General features: G+C 43.0%; 1 protein-coding gene across 5 annotated transcripts in view; it reads left to right on the forward strand.

Annotated features, from left to right (window-relative positions):
- The window catches only part of COL23A1 (collagen type XXIII alpha 1 chain), a 323890-nt gene that overhangs the window by 280712 nt on the left and 24136 nt on the right, over positions 1 to 19042 (forward strand). For 2 of the 5 annotated variants that reach the window (XM_034779082.1, XM_034779083.1), the window contains 7 exons: positions 1382 to 1408; positions 2147 to 2173; positions 10540 to 10611; positions 12848 to 12964; positions 13937 to 13972; positions 16694 to 16720; positions 17152 to 17178. In XM_034779082.1, the coding sequence (XP_034634973.1) occupies positions 1382 to 1408; positions 2147 to 2173; positions 10540 to 10611; positions 12848 to 12964; positions 13937 to 13972; positions 16694 to 16720; positions 17152 to 17178 (333 nt within the window). The remainder of the gene's footprint in view (positions 1 to 1381; positions 1409 to 2146; positions 2174 to 10539; positions 10612 to 12847; positions 12965 to 13936; positions 13973 to 16693; positions 16721 to 17151; positions 17179 to 19042) is intronic. The other 3 variants (XM_034779085.1, XM_034779086.1, XM_034779084.1) reach the window with 2 other exon arrangements.

The following is a 19042-nucleotide window of genomic DNA, read 5'->3' on the forward strand; positions in this document are numbered from 1 at the left end:
AACATGCGCTACAAGATCCATTCTCCTCTCTGTGCGTGTGTTGATGGTCAGAAGTTAAATGCAAGCCCCAAGGCTGGAAGAGACTCCTCTGGGGAGGCAAAAACCAAACTGAAAGAAAAAGCAAATCTAGCCCATCAAATGGTTGTACTGAGACCAGGCCGCTCCTGAGCTCGTCCATGGGATGCCCTTGAAAGTAAGGGGCCAGCACTATTGCCTGAGGCCAGACTTGCAGCGAATGGGCTGCTGTGCAAGTAGGCGAATGCTTCTGCCATTGTGCCTCCTGTTTGACTTACTGCCTCCTCTCCAGCCTGTGGCACATGAGGTCTTGCTTTAGCTAATGCTCACGCCATTAATTGTGCTGAATGGAAATGAAATTCTTCTTTTGACTTAAACCTTGAGTGAAACACACATCAGAGCATTTTTCATGGCTTTTTGGGGCTCTAACCCATCTCTTCCTGCCCATCTCAGACAGAGCTATTTTGGGGGAACAGCAAATAGGCCAAAGAAAGCAGCCTGCCCTCCTTATATATTTCAAACAGTTGTATAATTGGCAGGGCCGGCTCTGGCTTTCTGGCCGCCCCAAGCAAAAAAACAAACAACCGCGGTGGCCAGAACAGCAAAGCAAAAAAAACAAAGAAACCTGCGACGCGGCTGGAGCCAGGGTGCAGGGGGACTCCCTGCGCTGCAGATGTGCCCCGGCTAGTGGGGGGAGAAAGAGAAGGGGGGCGGCCAGGGCTTCAGCGGGGCGCTGCCACGCGGCCCCTCCCGCCATGCCCCCCACCCCCGGGAGGGCTCTGCGCTGCTCCGGTCGGCTGGGAGGGAAAAATGCGGGCTGCTCTGCTGGGCTTGCTGCAGGGTGCTCCCATCTTCCACGCCGCTGCCCCCTACAGGGCGGCCGGAGCAGAACAACAACAACAAAAGTGGCTGTGCCGCCCTAGGATTGCTGCCTCCTACAAGCTGCCGCCCCAAGCACCAGCTTGCTCGGCTGGTTCCTGGAGCCGGCCCTGATAATTGGGAATAACATACCTGTAATGACACACTGAGCATGTGTTTCTAGAAATGGTTTAATAGCTCAAGCAATGTCTTGCTTATAGTACATCTCAATATCGTGTGTGCTTGAGATGCAGATTAAAATGTTCTTTTTCTGTTCTTCCTGCTGATGAGAGGGAAACAGAATGGAGGTCTCATTGGTGCTTCATTAGACATGCATCTTTTATGTAAAACAACATGTAGTTTAATAAAAAAGAAAGCGAAATAGAGCTGAATGGGAATCAAATTATGAATAAAGAATTTTATTCTTTCTAGTCAAGACACTGGAGCAAAGATGTGTATGCTGATTATATATGCTGCTTTTTTATTCTGCTCTCACTTATATTTACAGGGACCTCCCGGACCAAAAGGGGAAAAGGTAATGACTAAATTCACCAAAATGCATCTTTAAAAACCCTCTACGCTGCATTAACAAATACGTGTTTCCTGGGCACTGGGATTTTTTTAGTTAAGAATACCTAATATGGTAGAGTCTTGTCTTCTAATTGTTTCATAGTGGAGCATGGAGCCATAAGGCTAAATTCTCCCTTTACCTTGCAACCCATGAAAGGGAAAAAGCTACAGCAGGAAATGCTCTGAAATGACAGGGTAGAAATAGTGTCGCACTCTCTTTAGAGGGGGAAAGAATTAGCAGATGCTAACTCTTCCAAGCATACAAGCATCCCCACACACCTTGAGACATCCACATGCCATCCTTGTCTCCAGCAGCACAGATAGCTTAGTGGTTGTGCTCTCCTTTTTCCATGTTATGCTCTAGCTCCCCCAGTGAGAGATAGAAAAGCCATTGAAACGTGGCTACCGTTACAAAACTATCTTAGCCCAGGCACCTTTTTTCAATGTAGGTTACAGGCAGTGGCTGTGGGAGCCTTAAAAATGGAAAATACCTGGAGTATCTGCTCATCTCTTGCCAATGCAGAATTGTTCCCTGTCACATTGTCTCAAGGCCTTGTCCGGCCTGGTTTTGAATGAGTTAAGCTATGGGGTTCTTGCCATTTCCCAGGGGGTACCATTCCATAGTCTACATGCCTTCCACTCTGTCTTACATGTCTGAGATTTGAACTCTAATTGCTGTACCTTGCTGTTTTGTGTGACGTAGGGTGAACAAGGGGACGTCGGCCCAAGGGTAAGTACCAAAAGCACTCACTTATTTTTCTAAAACACAACCAAACCCCACTATGATAAAGGAAAGCAAATCTACGTGTACTATTTGTCAGTGCAAGCTGTAATGCTGTGAAGGTTTAGAAAACATTGTATTCTACCCTCAGTATTGATTCTTGGGCATCATTTTTCTTTCCCAGATAATTATGGTCTGGCGACATGAAAGCTTTAGTTAAGAACCTTCAGTCCTATGAGCCCGGGTCACTTTTGTGTTGGTTTCCCATTACTAGAGCTTCTTTTGTTTGAGAAAGGAGAACAAAGAAATACCATCAGCTTCCATGTTTCACTTGAGACAACTATTGTTCTATATTTGTATTGGGGTCATACCTAGAGTCATCAGTCAGGGATCAGGGCCCCCTCTGTGCTAGACACTGTACCCATACGTATAGTGAAAAAGACTCTATTCCTGCCCTACAGAGTTTACAATGTAAGTATTTGATGAGAGACAGCAAGTAGATACAACAGACACATGTGGGAGTGTGAGGTACCAGTGAGGTTATTGGTGTTATAAGTTTGTTTCATCTTCTCTCCTCTTGGTGTCTCTTCCATTCTTGTGGATTCTTTCCATGATCTATTCTCACTTACTTGTAGGGGGGAAGGATAGCTCAGTGGTTTGAGCATTGGCCTGCTAAACCCAGGGTTGTGAGTTTAATCCTTGAGTGGGCCACTTGGGGATCTGGGGCAAAATCAGTACTTGGTCCTGCTAGTGAAAGCAGGGGGCTGGACTCAATGACCTTTCAGGGTCCCTTCCAGTTCTAGGAGATAGGTATATCTCCATATGTTATTATATATAATTGCTCTGGGCTGCCTCTGATTGAGGATAAAGGTAACCAACCCAAGTGAGGAGAGAGAACAGTTTCCGCCATAACTTATGGAAATTAATGACCTGTTGTGGGACTGACACTGTTTTTCTAACCTGTGAAGTAAATCATTTAAAATAGAACAACAGTGTAGGTTCCTTCAGCAAATATATGGGATCAATCCTCTCGCTAGAATGGAGCAGCTGGTTACAGGTATGGTAAGTGAAGGCTCAATATGTCAAGAAATAAGACATGATGTGGTGTGGGTGCCATCAGACGTGCTTTCCACAGTACTATGTTTTACTCAAGTGAGTAAAAGTTTAATTAGCCTGCAATGTATAGAGACAGGCTGAGCTGGAGTTCCTATGTCTGCTGGATGTGCCTGGGAACGCTCAACTTTGTTAAATTAGTGTGCACCTCTCTAAGCCTAGAGGCTGACACAGAGAGAGTAACCTAGGAGTTGGCTGTTGAAAGATGGCTCAGCGGCTGCTTTGATGTGTGGTTTCTTGGAATCTTCTTTTTGTGTTTAAATGCAGGGTAAGCATTTTGCTAAGAAAACCCGTATCCTTCCTGATTATTAAATATACAACATTCTCCTTTGCACCGCTGTGTTCAGACTTGAGTCTCTCTTACATTCTGGCGGCTTTCCTTTGAGGCTGGAAGAGGTTGTTGTTAGTGGTTCTGTCACTTTAAGAAGATCCAGGACTCCAGGCTTCCTCCAGACCCTCCATCTGTGGAGTCTCGGAATATCCCACGCCACTCTGATTGTACCACATAGTTAATATTATCATTTTCACAAAGAGTATTAATTACTGATGGCTGGGCAGCATGTGAGCTGGTCACAGTCTGCACATGGGGAGCAGAGAAACAAATTCCCGTCGATCGTCAGATCACAATCAAAGATGCGTAGGCCTTGAAAAAAATCGCAACAAAATGAGGACTGCCCAACTACCCAGCAGAATGTGGTAGGTGGGCCCTTGAGATTCAGACGTGAACTTTGGTTAGCAGTTGCTAGGATCGGCGTGCTCAGCAGGAAGGGTAGAGTCTGTACCGACACCTCTCTGCTGATTCGGGAGTAGGCATCCAGACGGAGTGGTGTCCATCCCCCAGAGGAACGAGCAGCAATCACAATGTAGGGACATGAAGGAGAGAAGAGTGGATAAAATGAAGGGTCTCTTGGGACCCCTTCAGCCTGAAAAGGGGAGGGAACTTTATATCACCCAAGTGGCTTTTCCATATTATTCAATTAAATGAACACTTGTGTGATAATTACTCTGTTACTGCACAGCACTGTCTGTGGGAAGTGTATTGTGAGGATACGCTATCATTGTCTGTCTAGCACAACAGTTTCCAGGGAAATTGATGGTTGATCTGCAGAGTTCCCTGTTGCTTCCTCACAAGCTTATTCTTGGGAACTTGCTGCAATGAACTGTGTTCTGCAGGCGAAGTGTTTTGGGGTGTGTCTGAGGGGGAGAACAGACCCCTGTTAAACTGAGCCAGCAGACTATTAGAATTAAATGTGGGTGCACCTTAAAAAGAGGGTTTAAAGTTCTAGTGGATCTTGTCACCATGCAGTTGTGGATTGTGGTATTTTGTGATAGGGTCTTTCCGCATCTCTGGCGTGAAGAATGATCTTTTTTTCTTTATTTACAAACAAAATTATTAGGGCTGTCAATTAATCCCCGTTAACTCATGTGATTAACTCAAAATTAATCGCGACTAAAAAAATTAATCATGATTAATCAGTTTAAATCGCACTGTTAAACAATCGGATACCAATTTAAATTTATTAAATATTTTGGATGTTTTTCTATATTTTCAAATATATTAAATTCTGTGTGTTATTTGAAATCAGTGTATATTATTTCTTATTACAAATATTTGCCCTGAAAAAATGATAAACAAAAGAAATAGTATTTTTCAATTCACCTCGTACAAGTACTGTAATGCAATCCCTTTGTTGTGAAAGTGCATAATTGCACTCAAAACCAAAACAGTGTAAAACTTTAGAGCCTATGGAGTCCGCTCAGTCCTACTTCTTGTTCAGCCAATCTCTAAGACAAACAAGTTTGTTTACATTTACAGGAGATAATGCTGCCATCTTCTTATTTACAATGTTACCAGAAAGTGAGAACAGGCATTTGCATGCCACTTTTGTAGCTAACATTGCAAGGTATTTATGTGCCGGATATGCTAAACATTCGTATGCCCCTTCATGCTTCGGCCACCATTCCGAGGACATGCTTCCATGCTGATGTGACGCTCATTAAAAAAATAATGCATTAATTAAATTTGTGACTGAACTCCTTGGGGGAGAATTATATGTCTCCTGCTCTGTTTTACCCGCATTCTGCCATATATTTCATGTTACAGAATCTCGGATGATGACCCAACACATGTTGTTCATTTTAAGAACACTTTCGCTGCAGATTTCACAAAACACAAAGAAGGTACCAATATGAGATTTCTAAAGATAGCTACAGCACTCAACCCAAGGTGTAAGAATCTGAAGTGCCTTCCAAAATCTGAGAGGGACGAGGTGTGGCGCATGCTTTCAGATGTCTTAAAAGAGCAACACTCCAATTCGGAAACTACAGACCCGAACCACCAAAAAAGAAAATCAACCTTCTGCTGGTGGCATCTGACTCAGATAATGAAAATCAACATGCGTCGGTCCGCACTGCTTTTGATTCTTAACGAGCAGAACCCTTCATCAGCATGGATGCATGTCCCCTGGAATGGTGGTTGAAGCATGAAGGGACATATGAATCTTTAGCACATCTGGCACGTAAATATCTTGCAACACCAGCTACAACAGTGCCATGAGAACACCTGTTCTCACTTTCAGGTGACATTGTAAACAGGAAGCGTGCAACATTGGATGAACGAGAAGTAGGACTGAGTGGACTTGCAGGCTCTCAAATTTTACATTGTTTTATTTTTGAATGCAGGTTTCTTGTACACAATTCTACATTGGTAAGTTCAACTTTCATGATAAAGAGATTGCACTACAGTACTTGTATTAGGTGAATTGAAAAAAACTATTTATTTTGGTTTTTTACAGTGCGAATACTTATAATCAAAAATAAATATAAAGTGAGCATTGTACACTTTGTATTCTGTGTTGTAATTGAAATCAATATATTTGAAAATGTAGAAAACACCTAAAGATAAATAAATGGTATTCTACTATTGTTTAACAGTGCGATTAATCACGGTTACTTTTTTTAATCGCTTGACAGCCCAAAAAATTATATAAACTCCTCCTGTATAACTCAGAGGTGAGACCAGGTTACCAGGAATACACTTACTGGCCATGTGTGACAGGAAAGAGATGTAGGAATGATCTTTGGGTTTTTTTCTCATCCTCATGAGGAATGTTTTGCTTTATTTGACATGGTGCAGAGATAATCGCTTGTTAAATGTTTACTGAAAGTTCTGAATCAGAGCTAAAAAGTTTTGGGCTTCTTCTGACAAGGTGCTGTGGCACTCAGCATTCAGCAGAATCAGGCTCCTACGGTTGGATGTCATTTTATAAGCCTACTGGTGTCACAGTGACTGAGGTAAACTGACAATTCAGGGTAAAATTTTCAAAGGCTCCTAAATCAGTTGGGAGGTGGTCTCATTTTTCAAAAGTGGCTCCTAAGTGCCCAAGTCGAAGTTTCATTGACTTTTAAATGGAGATTTAGGCTCCTAAGTTACTTTGGTCCTTTTGAAATGCTTAACCCACCATCTTTAAAACACCTAGAGCGGATTTGGATTCCAAGATTTGTCCCTTTTCTCTTTGGATGAAGTTCACCCCTGTGTAGAGGGTCAGCACCAGGCTTAGGCACCATTTAAATTCCCACCCAAGTCCTCAAAATATGGTCTCAGTGGGGTGTGAGCCTTGTGCTGGATGTGGTTTCTACCCTTTGACCCTGATTCCAGATTATGAACTCTGTGGCTCTGAACAGAAACACCAGTCTGTCCAAATAGAGACCCATAATGGCCTGCACGGATCACAATGCAAGATCAGGGCCTATGTGAATTACCGAAGAGATTATTATTAAGGCCAGAAGGGGCTACTATGACCATTGTCTGACCTCCTACAGAACACAGGCTGGAGAACCTTACCTAGTAACGTTGGCATCCACCCCATAGCTTCTCTTTGCACTATAGTATATGTTGTAGGAAGATAGCCGCTCTTGTCTTAAAGGCTTCAAGTGATGGAGAATCCACCACAAACCTGGGTAACTTGTTCCAGTGGTTAGTTACCGGCAGTGTTAAAAATTGCATCTTCTGGCTAGTCTGAATTTTCTAGCTTCATCCTCCAATCATTTGATCTCATTATGCTTTTTTCTGCTAGATTAAAAAAGTGCCAAACAAACAAACAAGGAGATCCTGTCTGACAAGAGAAAAACACAAAGGAGTCTAGTGATTGATGAGGTTTGACTCTACAATGAGCTGTTCTGCTTTTTCCTGGAGTGTCACAGTGGTGGATTAAATACAAAACCTCCTGAGTGATTGTGCAGCAGTTGTCTTATATAACGAAAAATAGGCTGAAAACAATGCACAGATGTTGTCAATTACATGTAAAAACAATGTGCATTCAGAAGCGTCCATGTTATGAAATATGTTTGTGCCCCAATTTCTCAATGTGTTGTGTCCCTGGGGAATCCCTGGCTCTGGGGCCTCAGCAGTTAAGCAATCAGATTCTGGTGCTAAAAGTTTGTGGTTCACAAATAAATCAGATGTGTCTGGGTTTCTCAGGCACTTACTCACTGCTCAGCATCTCTGTTCCTGTCCCTAAAACATACTGTCCTTTGATACCATCTGGCCTAGAGTAGTTCTGTTTCCATAACTTAGTCTGTATTGTATCAGAGGGGTAGCCGTGTTAGTCTGGATCTGTAAAAAGCGACAAAGAGTCCTGTGGCACCTTATAGACTAACAGACGTATTGGAGCATAAGCTTTCGTGGGTGAATACCCACTTCATCAGATGCATGTAGTGGACTTTCCAGAGGCAGGTAATTTCTACTGCATGCATCTGACAAAGTGAGTATTCACCCACGAAAGCTTATGCTCCAATACGTCTGTTAGTCTATAAGGTACCACAGGACTCTTTGTCGCTTTTTAGTCTGTATTATCTCTGCTGTCTCAGTGATAGCTTTCTTTCCTAAAGTTGTTTCCTAGCTGATAGAAGAAGCTGTGTCACAGCTCTGTGTGATGAGAATCAAAAAGAATAAAGAATCAGATAGAATAAATAATTGGTAATAATAATCAAAAAGGATAAATAACTGGTAATGTATCCAATAAGAGCCTGATCTGTAAAATAGCATGGCTGGGGAAAGGGCCTATTTAATGCAAAGCTTAATACAAAAATATCACTATGTTGAGTATGGAAAGACTAGAAAAAAATAAATACTCATGAATATTCTCGAGAAAACAAACAATGAAAAGGAGATCAACGCAGATACAGATTAACTACTAAAATTCATTGCTATGCACTCTATTTCTGTTCTTGGGTGTCATAAACTTTATTAGGGCTTAATTTTCTATAACTGGCACCTATGTAAAATGTGTGCCCAAAACACACAATTGCATAAATGGATGTAACTCTTGCTCACGTAGTTACCTTATACAGGTATTATGTGCTAATTTTTGAGAACTGAGTGGCCAATTCTGCAAACACTTACACGTGCGAGTAACTATCCTTAGTAGTGCTACTCGTATGCATAAGTCTTTACAGGATCAATAACTTTAGCTGTGAACTTTTCTTTCATTTATTTACTGAGAGAGATGAACAGTAGATATTCATCTCATGTTGGACCCCAGCATTATATTGTGAGAGATGAACTGGTCTCAGCTGGATATTACCATAGGGAATTTATTATCCACCACTTAAATATGTAGTTCTATTTCCCAAAGGTATGGTTATTCTCTCTACTCAAGCCCCCATTTTATCCACTCTAGATTTATAGATTGTCTCACATCATATGATCTCATTTTCTCTGACAATACACATGTGTAGACAAGTGACTTACGCTTAAGCAAGTGATGGACTTGGGAATGTTTAGGCCAGCAGAGATTTGTTTTGTGTGGACAGAGAGACATGCTTTGTTCTTGGGAAGGAAAAAACGTTATGCTTTTTGTGTATGCATTACTGACTGGCCCAAGTAATAGACTTCCTAGCAGCAGGGCGAAAGATACTACAGTGGGAGTCATTGGAGGACGTCAGGTTAAGGGAAAGTTGTAAGCTTTGCCAAAAATTACTAAGCCGCTTCCCTGTCAGGAGATAACAGCCTAGTTGATGATAACTTAATTGACATCATATTGGCTTAGCAGTTTAGGAGACAGGACTTATCATCTGGACATGTCATGAAGGTGTCAAGAACTGTGCAACTCCGTCTCATACCACTCAGCTGCCAATAACCGAGCACTTCCACCTTCAGTTAAGTGTTCAGCACTTGTCCGCAGCATTGTCAGTGCTCCTTGAAGAAAGATGTTATTGATAATGTGTGTTATATCCCTCTGGTACCTTGGGAAATTATAGAAACAGACACTGGCAAGCAACAGGCTGCATGGTTAAGCTGACAAAAATGTTCCCACAGTCTGTAGTTGAGACGGAAGTTGGAATAGTATCCCTTGCTCTTCTCTCAAGAAGGGAAAACTAGGTGATCTGTACTCACCAAACTCAAGTTGCCAATAGAACGATAAAACACAAATCTGTCATATACAACTACGTTCAGCTCACGATATTTTGTTAAAGTTTCATGCACATGAATCTAAAAAAAAAGAGCGCTCTTAAGAAATGAAATGTTTGCAGCATTATTTTAGATGTGTTTGGCCCAGGATATCAGAGAGAAGGGGGGTGAGGCAATATCTTTTATTGGACCAACTTCTGTGGAAATCAAAACTTGGCTCTTTCACCAACAGTAGTTAGTCCAATAAAAGATATTACCTCACGCACCTTGTCTCTTCGGAAATTAAATGTCTTTTGCACTTCTCTACAGATGTCAGCTTAAAAAAAAGCAGCAATGAATGGTGACATTTGCTTGATTGGATTGTTTTTCATCCACTAAATTTGTGAGATTTATTAGTGAGTTGGGGGCAGATGACTGAATTAATATTCATTATATCTACTGAGGAAATATAATATATTTGCTATCTTGAGATTGGGGGATATCTTCCAGTGGGCTATATCTTCCATTGTGTCTTGTTGGAATAATGTATTTATTTTATAGTGAAACTCTGGCATGTGGGAACCTTCTGTACCCTGCCAGCTCTGAATTCCCTCCTCTGCATTAAGCTAATGAAAAGACTTGGCTCTCATGTGTGTGTTTGCTACTGACAAAGCCTCCAATTGAATCAATGACCTTAAAGCTCTCACTATTTCTCTTTCCTGGTTATTTCCTCCAGTGTCATTTCTTTATTCCTTGGTGAAGTTACTTTGTTAGATAATATTAACTGAACCTTTTAAAAATCACTCCCATGCTGTAACCTTTGTCTTGACTTCTTGATCTTTCACGCTCTACGTTTCACTCACCTGGCTAGATGGTTTTCCCTCGCCTCAATCATGGATTTCTCTCTAATGACCAGCATGTCTTTAGCCGACGAATCCTTAAGGTAGATGTGTTGAATCTACATCTTCTGGCTTGCTGTGCTTCTGTCTGAATTATGTTTCCTTATTAGCTAATAGCACCTTATTGCCATTGTAAGTCATAAATACGATGAACCAAATCCTGAGAGTCCTGCTCAGTTTTTAACCCAACCAAAATTCCATGTGAACGTAGTGGGAGTTCTGCCTATGTAAGGAAGGAGTGAAAATCAATGCCTTGAGGGTCTGGCTCTTTGTGTGAGTCATGGGGGGAGGCGGGGATAAGGATAGTTCTATATGCTATACTTGTACCATATGAATAATAGTAGTAATCGCACAATGAAATAGATCGGTCCAAATCCGCAAGTCCTAACTTGAATTTTTACTTAGGCAAAATTCAATGGGAGATTTCCTGGCTGAGACAAAATTGGGTAGAGTCTTCCGGATTTGCAGTGGAATTTTCAAGTCTCTGAGTGATTTAGGAGAATGAATCACATTGAATGGCAATAGGATTTGTGCTCCCAATTCACATAGACACTTGTGAAAATCCCACCCTGGTCCCTGATTTGTGGGTGGACCATATTAAACACAATTCTGTTCCTGTGTTGTTCAGATTGGTATCCTGTCCGGATGCTGGTAAGAGTTATGATTCAGTCTTTTCATGTAGATTTTTACTGTTAACTCCACATGTCAGAACAACCAGCTTGCATCCTAAAGGCTGGGCTATTGGAGTTCACCAGGGGATCAGTAGCTGGTAATCTGAGTAGTGAAATTCATTCTGAGATCAGGAGTGCTCCACCTTCTGACCAAGCTTTTCTGGCTGTTTAACTGAAACAAGGGTACACTACTAAATTCTTTCGTGTTAAAATTGCAAGTAGAGACGTAGACTCATCTTTTCTTTATCTACTGGCAAAGTATGGTGCAAGTGGAGCATTTTAATATCATTACATTTCAGTTGTACTAGAGCAGTGGTTCTCAACCTGTGGCCACTTGCAGCCCAATCAGCACAGAGCTGCGGCTCATGTGACATCCTCAGGGCCATAGAGGTAGTATTGGAGGCGGCCCACAGTGGCAAATAGGTTGAGAACCACCGTACTAGAGGGATGTCATTAAATATGTTTTGATTCCTTTATTATCTACTAAATCGTGGTAGTACAACCATGCTTGAAGTAGGCATGATATCAAGTATGTGATTTAATATTCAGGCATTAATGTTTAACTAGTGTTTTCTATGTTCATATTTGCTATGAGGCCAAGTCCTGCACAACTTACTCAGACAAAACTCCTGCTGGAATGTGTGGGTCAAAACCCTGAATAAGGGATTACTAAAAAATGAAAAAAATACCTTAATGGCCCATTGGGAGTCTTGTCTGAATAGGTACTGCATGATTGGGACATTCAATGTTAAAATCCGTTGGGATCGTCTTTGGAAAAATATGGGTCAGATCAAAGGGAGGTGCTGAGTACTCGGCACATCTGAAAATCAGGTTATTCAGGTGCCTAACTATGGAGCCTAAATTAGACACTCAGTTTTGAAAATCTTGGCCATGATCCTGATTATTTAACTTAGTTGGTCAGCCGCAAAGCTAGAAGGTACCCTGCATGCCAATAAATCTCTACGGGCAAACTTCTCTGGGATATGTGCAGAAACCATCAGCTTTGTGCATATAGCAGAAATGAGAACTGCTTGGCAGATCTGAACAGAGAATTTTGACCTACAGCTGTAGCCTTCTAATTAAACACACCCCTGCATGCCATGGTGCTCTTGCGGACTTTGGAGGAATTTGAGTCTTTTCACAGGTTCTCTCTGCTGTCTCTTATTTAACCAAACAAAACCTTTCAGTAGCCTACAGTAATTTCACCCAAATCATTCAGTGTCCCCATGCAGTGTTTGGGACCATTCTTCCAGGATGCTGTAATCCTTTACTATAAGGCTGTATCCAGGGCATTCACCTTAAAAAATCATCCAGTCAAATTTGCTTTATTGTCACCATGCATTAAAGCTAGGGTGAGCTGTGATCCATGATCCACGTGGAAGAGCTCTCCTCACCCACATGTGCGCACAAGCACCATAACTGGCTGTCTTCAAATCTTAACCATCACTATGGGACAAGCCATTCAAACAATTTTGGTGGTGCTATCAGAAAGACCTATCCCCCTGGCATGCCCCCTGCTGGTTTCTCTCCTACTCAGTGTAGTTAGTTTGCTGTCAGCACTTGTGTTGGTTTTTTTCCACATCACAATGTTTGTCTGAACTTCCTACAGGGTGATCAAGGTCAAGATGGAGCTGCTGGCCCACCGGGTCCCCCAGGACCACCGGGTGCAAGGGGTCCCCCTGGAGATACAGGAAAAGATGGCCCCAGGGGACCACAAGGCCTCCCTGTAAGGAATGAAGAATACAGAGTATTCACATTGTAAAACAGAATGGGTGCTCTCTAAGAATGCCCACAGTGTACTTCATCTGGGAGCCACCTGGCACAGGGCCATGCCTGTCTGGGCCATGTGGAGGTACTAGTAGGGGAAGGGGATATAAGGAGCCTTTCCCCGCCCTGTGATGCTGCATCAGGATAGGATTCTCACCTAGCACTTGAGATCATTAGGAAAGGGAGCTATGACATAGGTCAATAAACTGTGGCTGCCAGGAGGCTAGGTCTGGCAGCTGGGGTGTCTGACCAGGCCCCAGGGTCTCCAGCACTTGCTAGCAGGGGATGTGTGTTTCTCGTTAAAGAGGGCAAAAGTGTGTACCCTACCCTGCAGCATGGCTGCTTGCCCACAGGGCCCATCCTGCATGGTGCCAGCACACTGGCTCTGGTTATTAGCAGTGCTCACCACTGCTAGGCTTTTAGCAGAGGCAGGATTTAGCCCACAAAGTTTGAGTTTCTCTTTCCCTATCACAACTGGAGGAGAATAGTCACCATCGGTGGCCTCAGAGCTACTTCTAATGATTCCTCTGGATGCAACCTGACAAATGTCTTTAATTCTCTATAACTGTCTGGTTGTTAGAGAAATGGTAGCTTCACAATCCGTGAAATTATGTAATTATCCTGGAAAAGTTGTGGGCTAAAGATGGGAGGTATGGGGAGAAGGAGGTTGTGTAGTATTCTGAACAGAAAATCAGAAGTCAGGATATTTTTTAAAATTTATAAAAAAGCAAAGTTTATTTCCTCCCTGATGAGTAACCTTCACCCATCCCATTGCAAACCTCCAACTCACTGGTAATTCATTTTTTAAAAAATCAGAATGTAAAATCAATGAACCTCTCAGTAATTATTTTTTAACTTTTTGGAGGATAAAGGGTTTTGGTGCAAATATCTGTAATCAACTTCACTGACTTGATTAACTTCTTTCCCCCAGGGCTTTAAAGGAGAGCCGGGGGAAGCTGGAGTGATGGTTAGTAGTATTCTTCCTGCCGTGTTTAGTGTCAGCACTAACAGATTAATTATGCTTCACTAGTGTGGACTGTTTGCTTAGCTCAGAAGTGCATGTAGTTTTTGGCTTGGGTGTCCTATTTACTCCCCTCCATAACCACATAGAGCAAATTATTTTGTTTGTGCCATTGCTTGCTAATTAAAAAGTACAGCGCTATTACGCTAAGCTACACATGACCAGAGATGGACAATTGTTGAGCTTAGAAAGTTGTACAGGAAACTGAAGCAATCAGATACTGCCTTGATACTTCAGCCCTCTCAGATGCACCATAAGACCCTGCATCACCATAAAGAAAAGAGGTGAGTCTCTCTTCTTATAGCTCTTCCATAACGCTCCTTTGCCCCCACTTTCCCCACCCCTGCCTCCTCTGTGATGTCCCACACTTCCAAAATTTGGATTCTAATGAGTCAAGGAAGCCTTTTGTGAATTTTGGGGTACTTTTTATTTCCGCTGAGCTTTTGTTTTTAATTGGGGAAAACGTTCTTAATGCTACTTACTGGCGTCATTGCAGCTACGATGCCAAGCTGAGTTTCACAAGGATCGAATTGTGAAAATTTGGGAACAGAATCTGGCTGACAGATGATGATTCATTGGTGCCACCCACTTCCCCTAGGACAAAGTTTATATTTTTCAGGGGAGGGTTAATTCTTCAGGGACACCGTTGGTAAACGTGGATTATTTTCACTTGTTTTCCCACACCTTCCTCAAACCAAGAAAAGAAGGTTGAGAGAAGAAAAAGTTCTGAGCATTGAACCATGTGGAAGGCCATGAAGTATTACACCTTTGCAGCATTAAAAAATTAGGTTTTGTTTTTTGTTTTTTATTTTATTTTACATCTTTGGATTACCTACTTTGTCATATGCAACAACAAGCAAGATCACTCAGCAAGGCATTGGAGCATCTGAAAGTTGGGCAAAGAACCATAGAAAAAAAATTATGCTGGGTATCACAAGTAGAAGCAGGAGAAAAAGCAGAGAAATCACTGTGAAGACTGTGAAGAATTTATTGTCAACAGACAAAAGAAAATATGGAAGAGAGAGAGGGCCCCCTGGAGATACAGGAAAAGATGGCCCCAGAGGACCATCCTAGAAAGTGCTGCAAGATCTTTGCCGAATCTACTTGGATATGTTTGATTTAGAATAGGTATCACCCACAGTGGAGTGGGTAAGGTCGTGTGCAACTACAAAATGGGGAAACACTAGCTAGGTGGTAGTACTGTGGAAAAGGATCTTGGGGGGTTTAGTGAATCACAAATTGAGTCAAAAATGGAATCCAGTTGTGAAAAAGGCTAATATTCTGAGGTGTTTTAAGAGGAGTGTTGTATGTAAGACATGGGAAGTAATTGTTCTGCTCTACTTGGCACTGGTGAGACCTCAGTTGGAGCACTGTGTCCAATTCTAGGCACCACACTTTGGGAAAGATGTGGACAAATTGGAGATAGTCGAGAGGAGAGCAACAAAATTGATAAAAGGTTTAAAAAAACCTGAAGACTTTTTTTTAACTGGGTGTGTTTTGTCTTGAGAAAAGAAGGCTGAGGGGGGACCTGATAACACTTCAAATACTTTAAGGGCTGTTATAAAGAGGATGGGGATAAATTGTTCTCCATGTCCACTGAAGGTAGGACAAGAAATAACTGGCTTAATCTGTAGCAAAGGAGATTTAGTCTAGATATTCAGAAAAGCTTTCTAACTATAAGAGTAATTTAAATTTGGAATAGGCTTCCAAGGGATGTTGTGGAATCCCTATCATGGGGGAGGGGGGTAAGAACAGGTTAAACAAACACCTGTCAAGGATGATCTAGGTTTATTTGGTCCGGCCTCAGAGCAAGGGACTGGACTAGATAACCTCCTGAGGTCCCTTTCAGCCCAACATTTCTATGATTCTGTGGTGATGGTAGTTCATTTCCACCTGTTACAATGACTCAAACAGCTCTAAATTCATCTTCTCAACCATGGAATGAAGGAACTTCCTTCCCAGCTAGGTACAGTTGTTCTAACACCCTTTGGACCGTTTTCCCCTTCCTCGCATAGGATAGCCTCTTGGAAACCTGTCCATTAAGATCCTGAAACCCACTCTAAATAACTAGTGTTGCTGACTCACAATGTGAAAATAGATCATGGGAGTTGTGCCTGTTTATGTCAGGGATGAATTCGCCCCAGCGCCTGGAGTCTAGTCTATATTATCTCATAAACAGCTATATTTACAAACTACTCTAATGCTGCTTTACTAACCAATCACCTGCTTCCCCACCAGCAGATTTTTGGAAAGCATTGATGTTGTGGACATCCTCCGTTTAGCATATTTTTGAGCCCCACTATGGAATATATAAAATAGCCACATAACCAAGCTCTACAAGTCTACCTGTAACATTTCAATTATTTGTTTTATGCGAAGGTCTAGCCCGGAGTTATGGTACTGAGTCAAATTCCAAAACAATTTTTATGGGACATTTTTCATACATAAAATATAAATCTTTAGAGAGCATTTTCTTTATTATTTGTGGGGTAAAGTGCATTGATACTGAGAATGTTTGTCTGTAGTAATGTTCATACAGAACCGAAAACAGACATAGGCATCCTCACCATTTTGTACAGAGCTGTAAACATTTATAGCTATATATTTTTAAATCCTGTTATGCTTTTATTTCCAAATAAATATACTGATAAATTTTACTTTTAACAGGGTGTAAGGGGACCTTCAGGACTAAAGGTAGGTGGTAAATAGTTTATTATACCTCTAATATTAACAAGGCAAGAATCTTCAGAATGCCTCTATGTGCCTGGGCAGGGTTGCACACATTTTTTCAGTTTGATGTAATCTCCTCTTCATCAATTGCATCTAAGAATTCCAGGGAATCAAATTGGCCATTATCTGGAAACCGAAAAATTAATTTTTTATTGCATCTTCTGGACAGAAAGTATGCTAATTGTTAAGAGAAGTAAAACAATGAAATTTAGAATGAGGAGGGGGGAATTTGCTTTTTTAATTTTAGCATACTGTAGGCACACTGGATTTTTTGGCATTTCAGGAGAAGATAATGAAGATCAATAGGAGAACAAAATTTCCACTTCAGCTGATAATTTTAAAAATGAATATGACTCATTACTATATTTCCCTTCCTTTGCTTTTTGTTTTTGAAGGGTGAGCCTGGTTTTCCAGGGAGAAAGGTAAGATACTGATTCTTCTTTCTTTTAAAAAAAAAAAAAAAAAGATGTTCATCACACACAATGAGCCATTTGCAGAAACAAGGTTGAGCAAGGCTCTAGTCGTGGTTGGTTGCACTGATTCACACTTTATATTCTTCAGGATTTCTAGCATATGTTCAATTAAACAATAGCAATTCTGTGACCTTGAAATAGACATTTTTGTGCCATCAGCATCTTTTTCATTATGGTGATCAGCCCAGAAGCAGTAATTACATTAGCCTCGTCAACAAAGAATAGGGTTACCATATTTGAACATTCAAAAAAGAGGACACTCCACGGGGGTGTCAGCCCCGCCCAGAGTCCACCCCCGCTCCTCCCATGCTCCGCCCCCACTCTGCCCCACCCCTCCCCGCTCTGCCCCGCCACCACACTCCTCCTCACCCCCTGGCCCACCGCTGGCTTGCTGCGTCCCTCCTCAGTCCCCCACCCACCGTTCACCTCCTACCACCTGCCACTCACCTCCTTGCTCCCCTGTCAGAAACCCCCATGCCTGCCCTGAGAACCCCCGCCTGCCATTGGCTTACCGCTTCTTGCCTCCTCACCCCCGCCCACCCACCCACTGCTGGCTCCCTTGCTGCTCACCTCTTCAACCCTGGCTGCCCGCCACTGGCCTTTTCACACACCCCTCCACTCATCTACTCACCCCTCCTGCCGCAGGTCCCTCTGGCTCCTAGGATCAGGGGCAGCCGAGGGGTCTCCATGTGCTGTGCCCGCCACAAGCGCGAGCTCCGTGGCTCCCATTGGCTGGGGAAAGCACCAATGGGAGCTGCCGGAGCCGCGGAGCGGGGCTTGCAGGCGCCGGCAGCGCGCAGAGAGCCCTCCGTGCCCCCCCCACCCCCCGACCTGACCTGTCCTGACCCTAAGAGCCAGAGGGACCTGCCAGGGGGTGAGGTGGGGAGTCTCTGTGGTGCTTACCTGGGGCGGCTCCCAGGAAGCATCCAGCAGGTCTCTCTGGCTCCTAGGGGGTCAGGTTGGGGGGGAGGGGCGGAGGGCTCTCTGCCCGCTGCCAGCCCCTGCAAGCCCCGCCCCCGCAGCTCTGATTGGGCAGGAATGAGCCGGTGCAGCACACAGAGACCCACTCCGCCTCTGTGCCTGGGGCCGCCCACACTGCAGGCTCCCGCTGGCGGGCGGGCGCCGGGAGCTGCCCCAGGAAGCACCGCTAGCCCCGGGACTTTGGACTTAGGGTTACCATATGTCCCTATTTTCCCGGACATTTTTAGATATTTAAAAATTCCTCCCGGATGGCGATTTAAGAACTAAAAAGCCGGACATGTCCAGGAAAATACAGACGTATGGTAACCCTAACAAAGAATAAAGGCTGAAGGTGTGAGCCCTTTTGCTGAATTAATTGAAAATAAAATGGGTGAATTTTTGAGACTGCTGCTCTCCATCAGGCCAGCGTTGGTCAGTCTGAATCTCTCGTAGGACTGACCAAACAGACATCACCGTACTCTGAGGAGCGGAGCCCACTGGACATAATCTCTGTGTTTGGAGAAAGTATGCTCTCTGGCAAGAAGGAGAGCAGCTCACAAACACATGTCTGCTCTTCTACAAGAGACTGGCCTTTCATCGAGGAGGACAAACGGTTGCTCTGAGTAGCCCACTGAAGACCAGGGAGCCTTGCATGAGCAATCCTGCCTATCCAGTTTTTATATTGGTGCCCAAGTCTGTTCTATATCAATGCCTCCCAGAGAACTGAAACCAAAACTCCAAAAGGCTCATGCCTTATTCCATCCTTACTTCCCTTAAGGCAATCAAGGGCTTGTGTGTTTCTGGGCAGAATTTGGCTCCGAATCTTCAATATATAAGGGTTAAACTCTGTCAT

The sequence above is a fragment of the Trachemys scripta genome, chromosome 8, assembly GCF_013100865.1.
Source record: "Trachemys scripta elegans isolate TJP31775 chromosome 8, CAS_Tse_1.0, whole genome shotgun sequence".
Classification (NCBI taxonomy): domain Eukaryota; kingdom Metazoa; phylum Chordata; order Testudines; family Emydidae; genus Trachemys; species Trachemys scripta.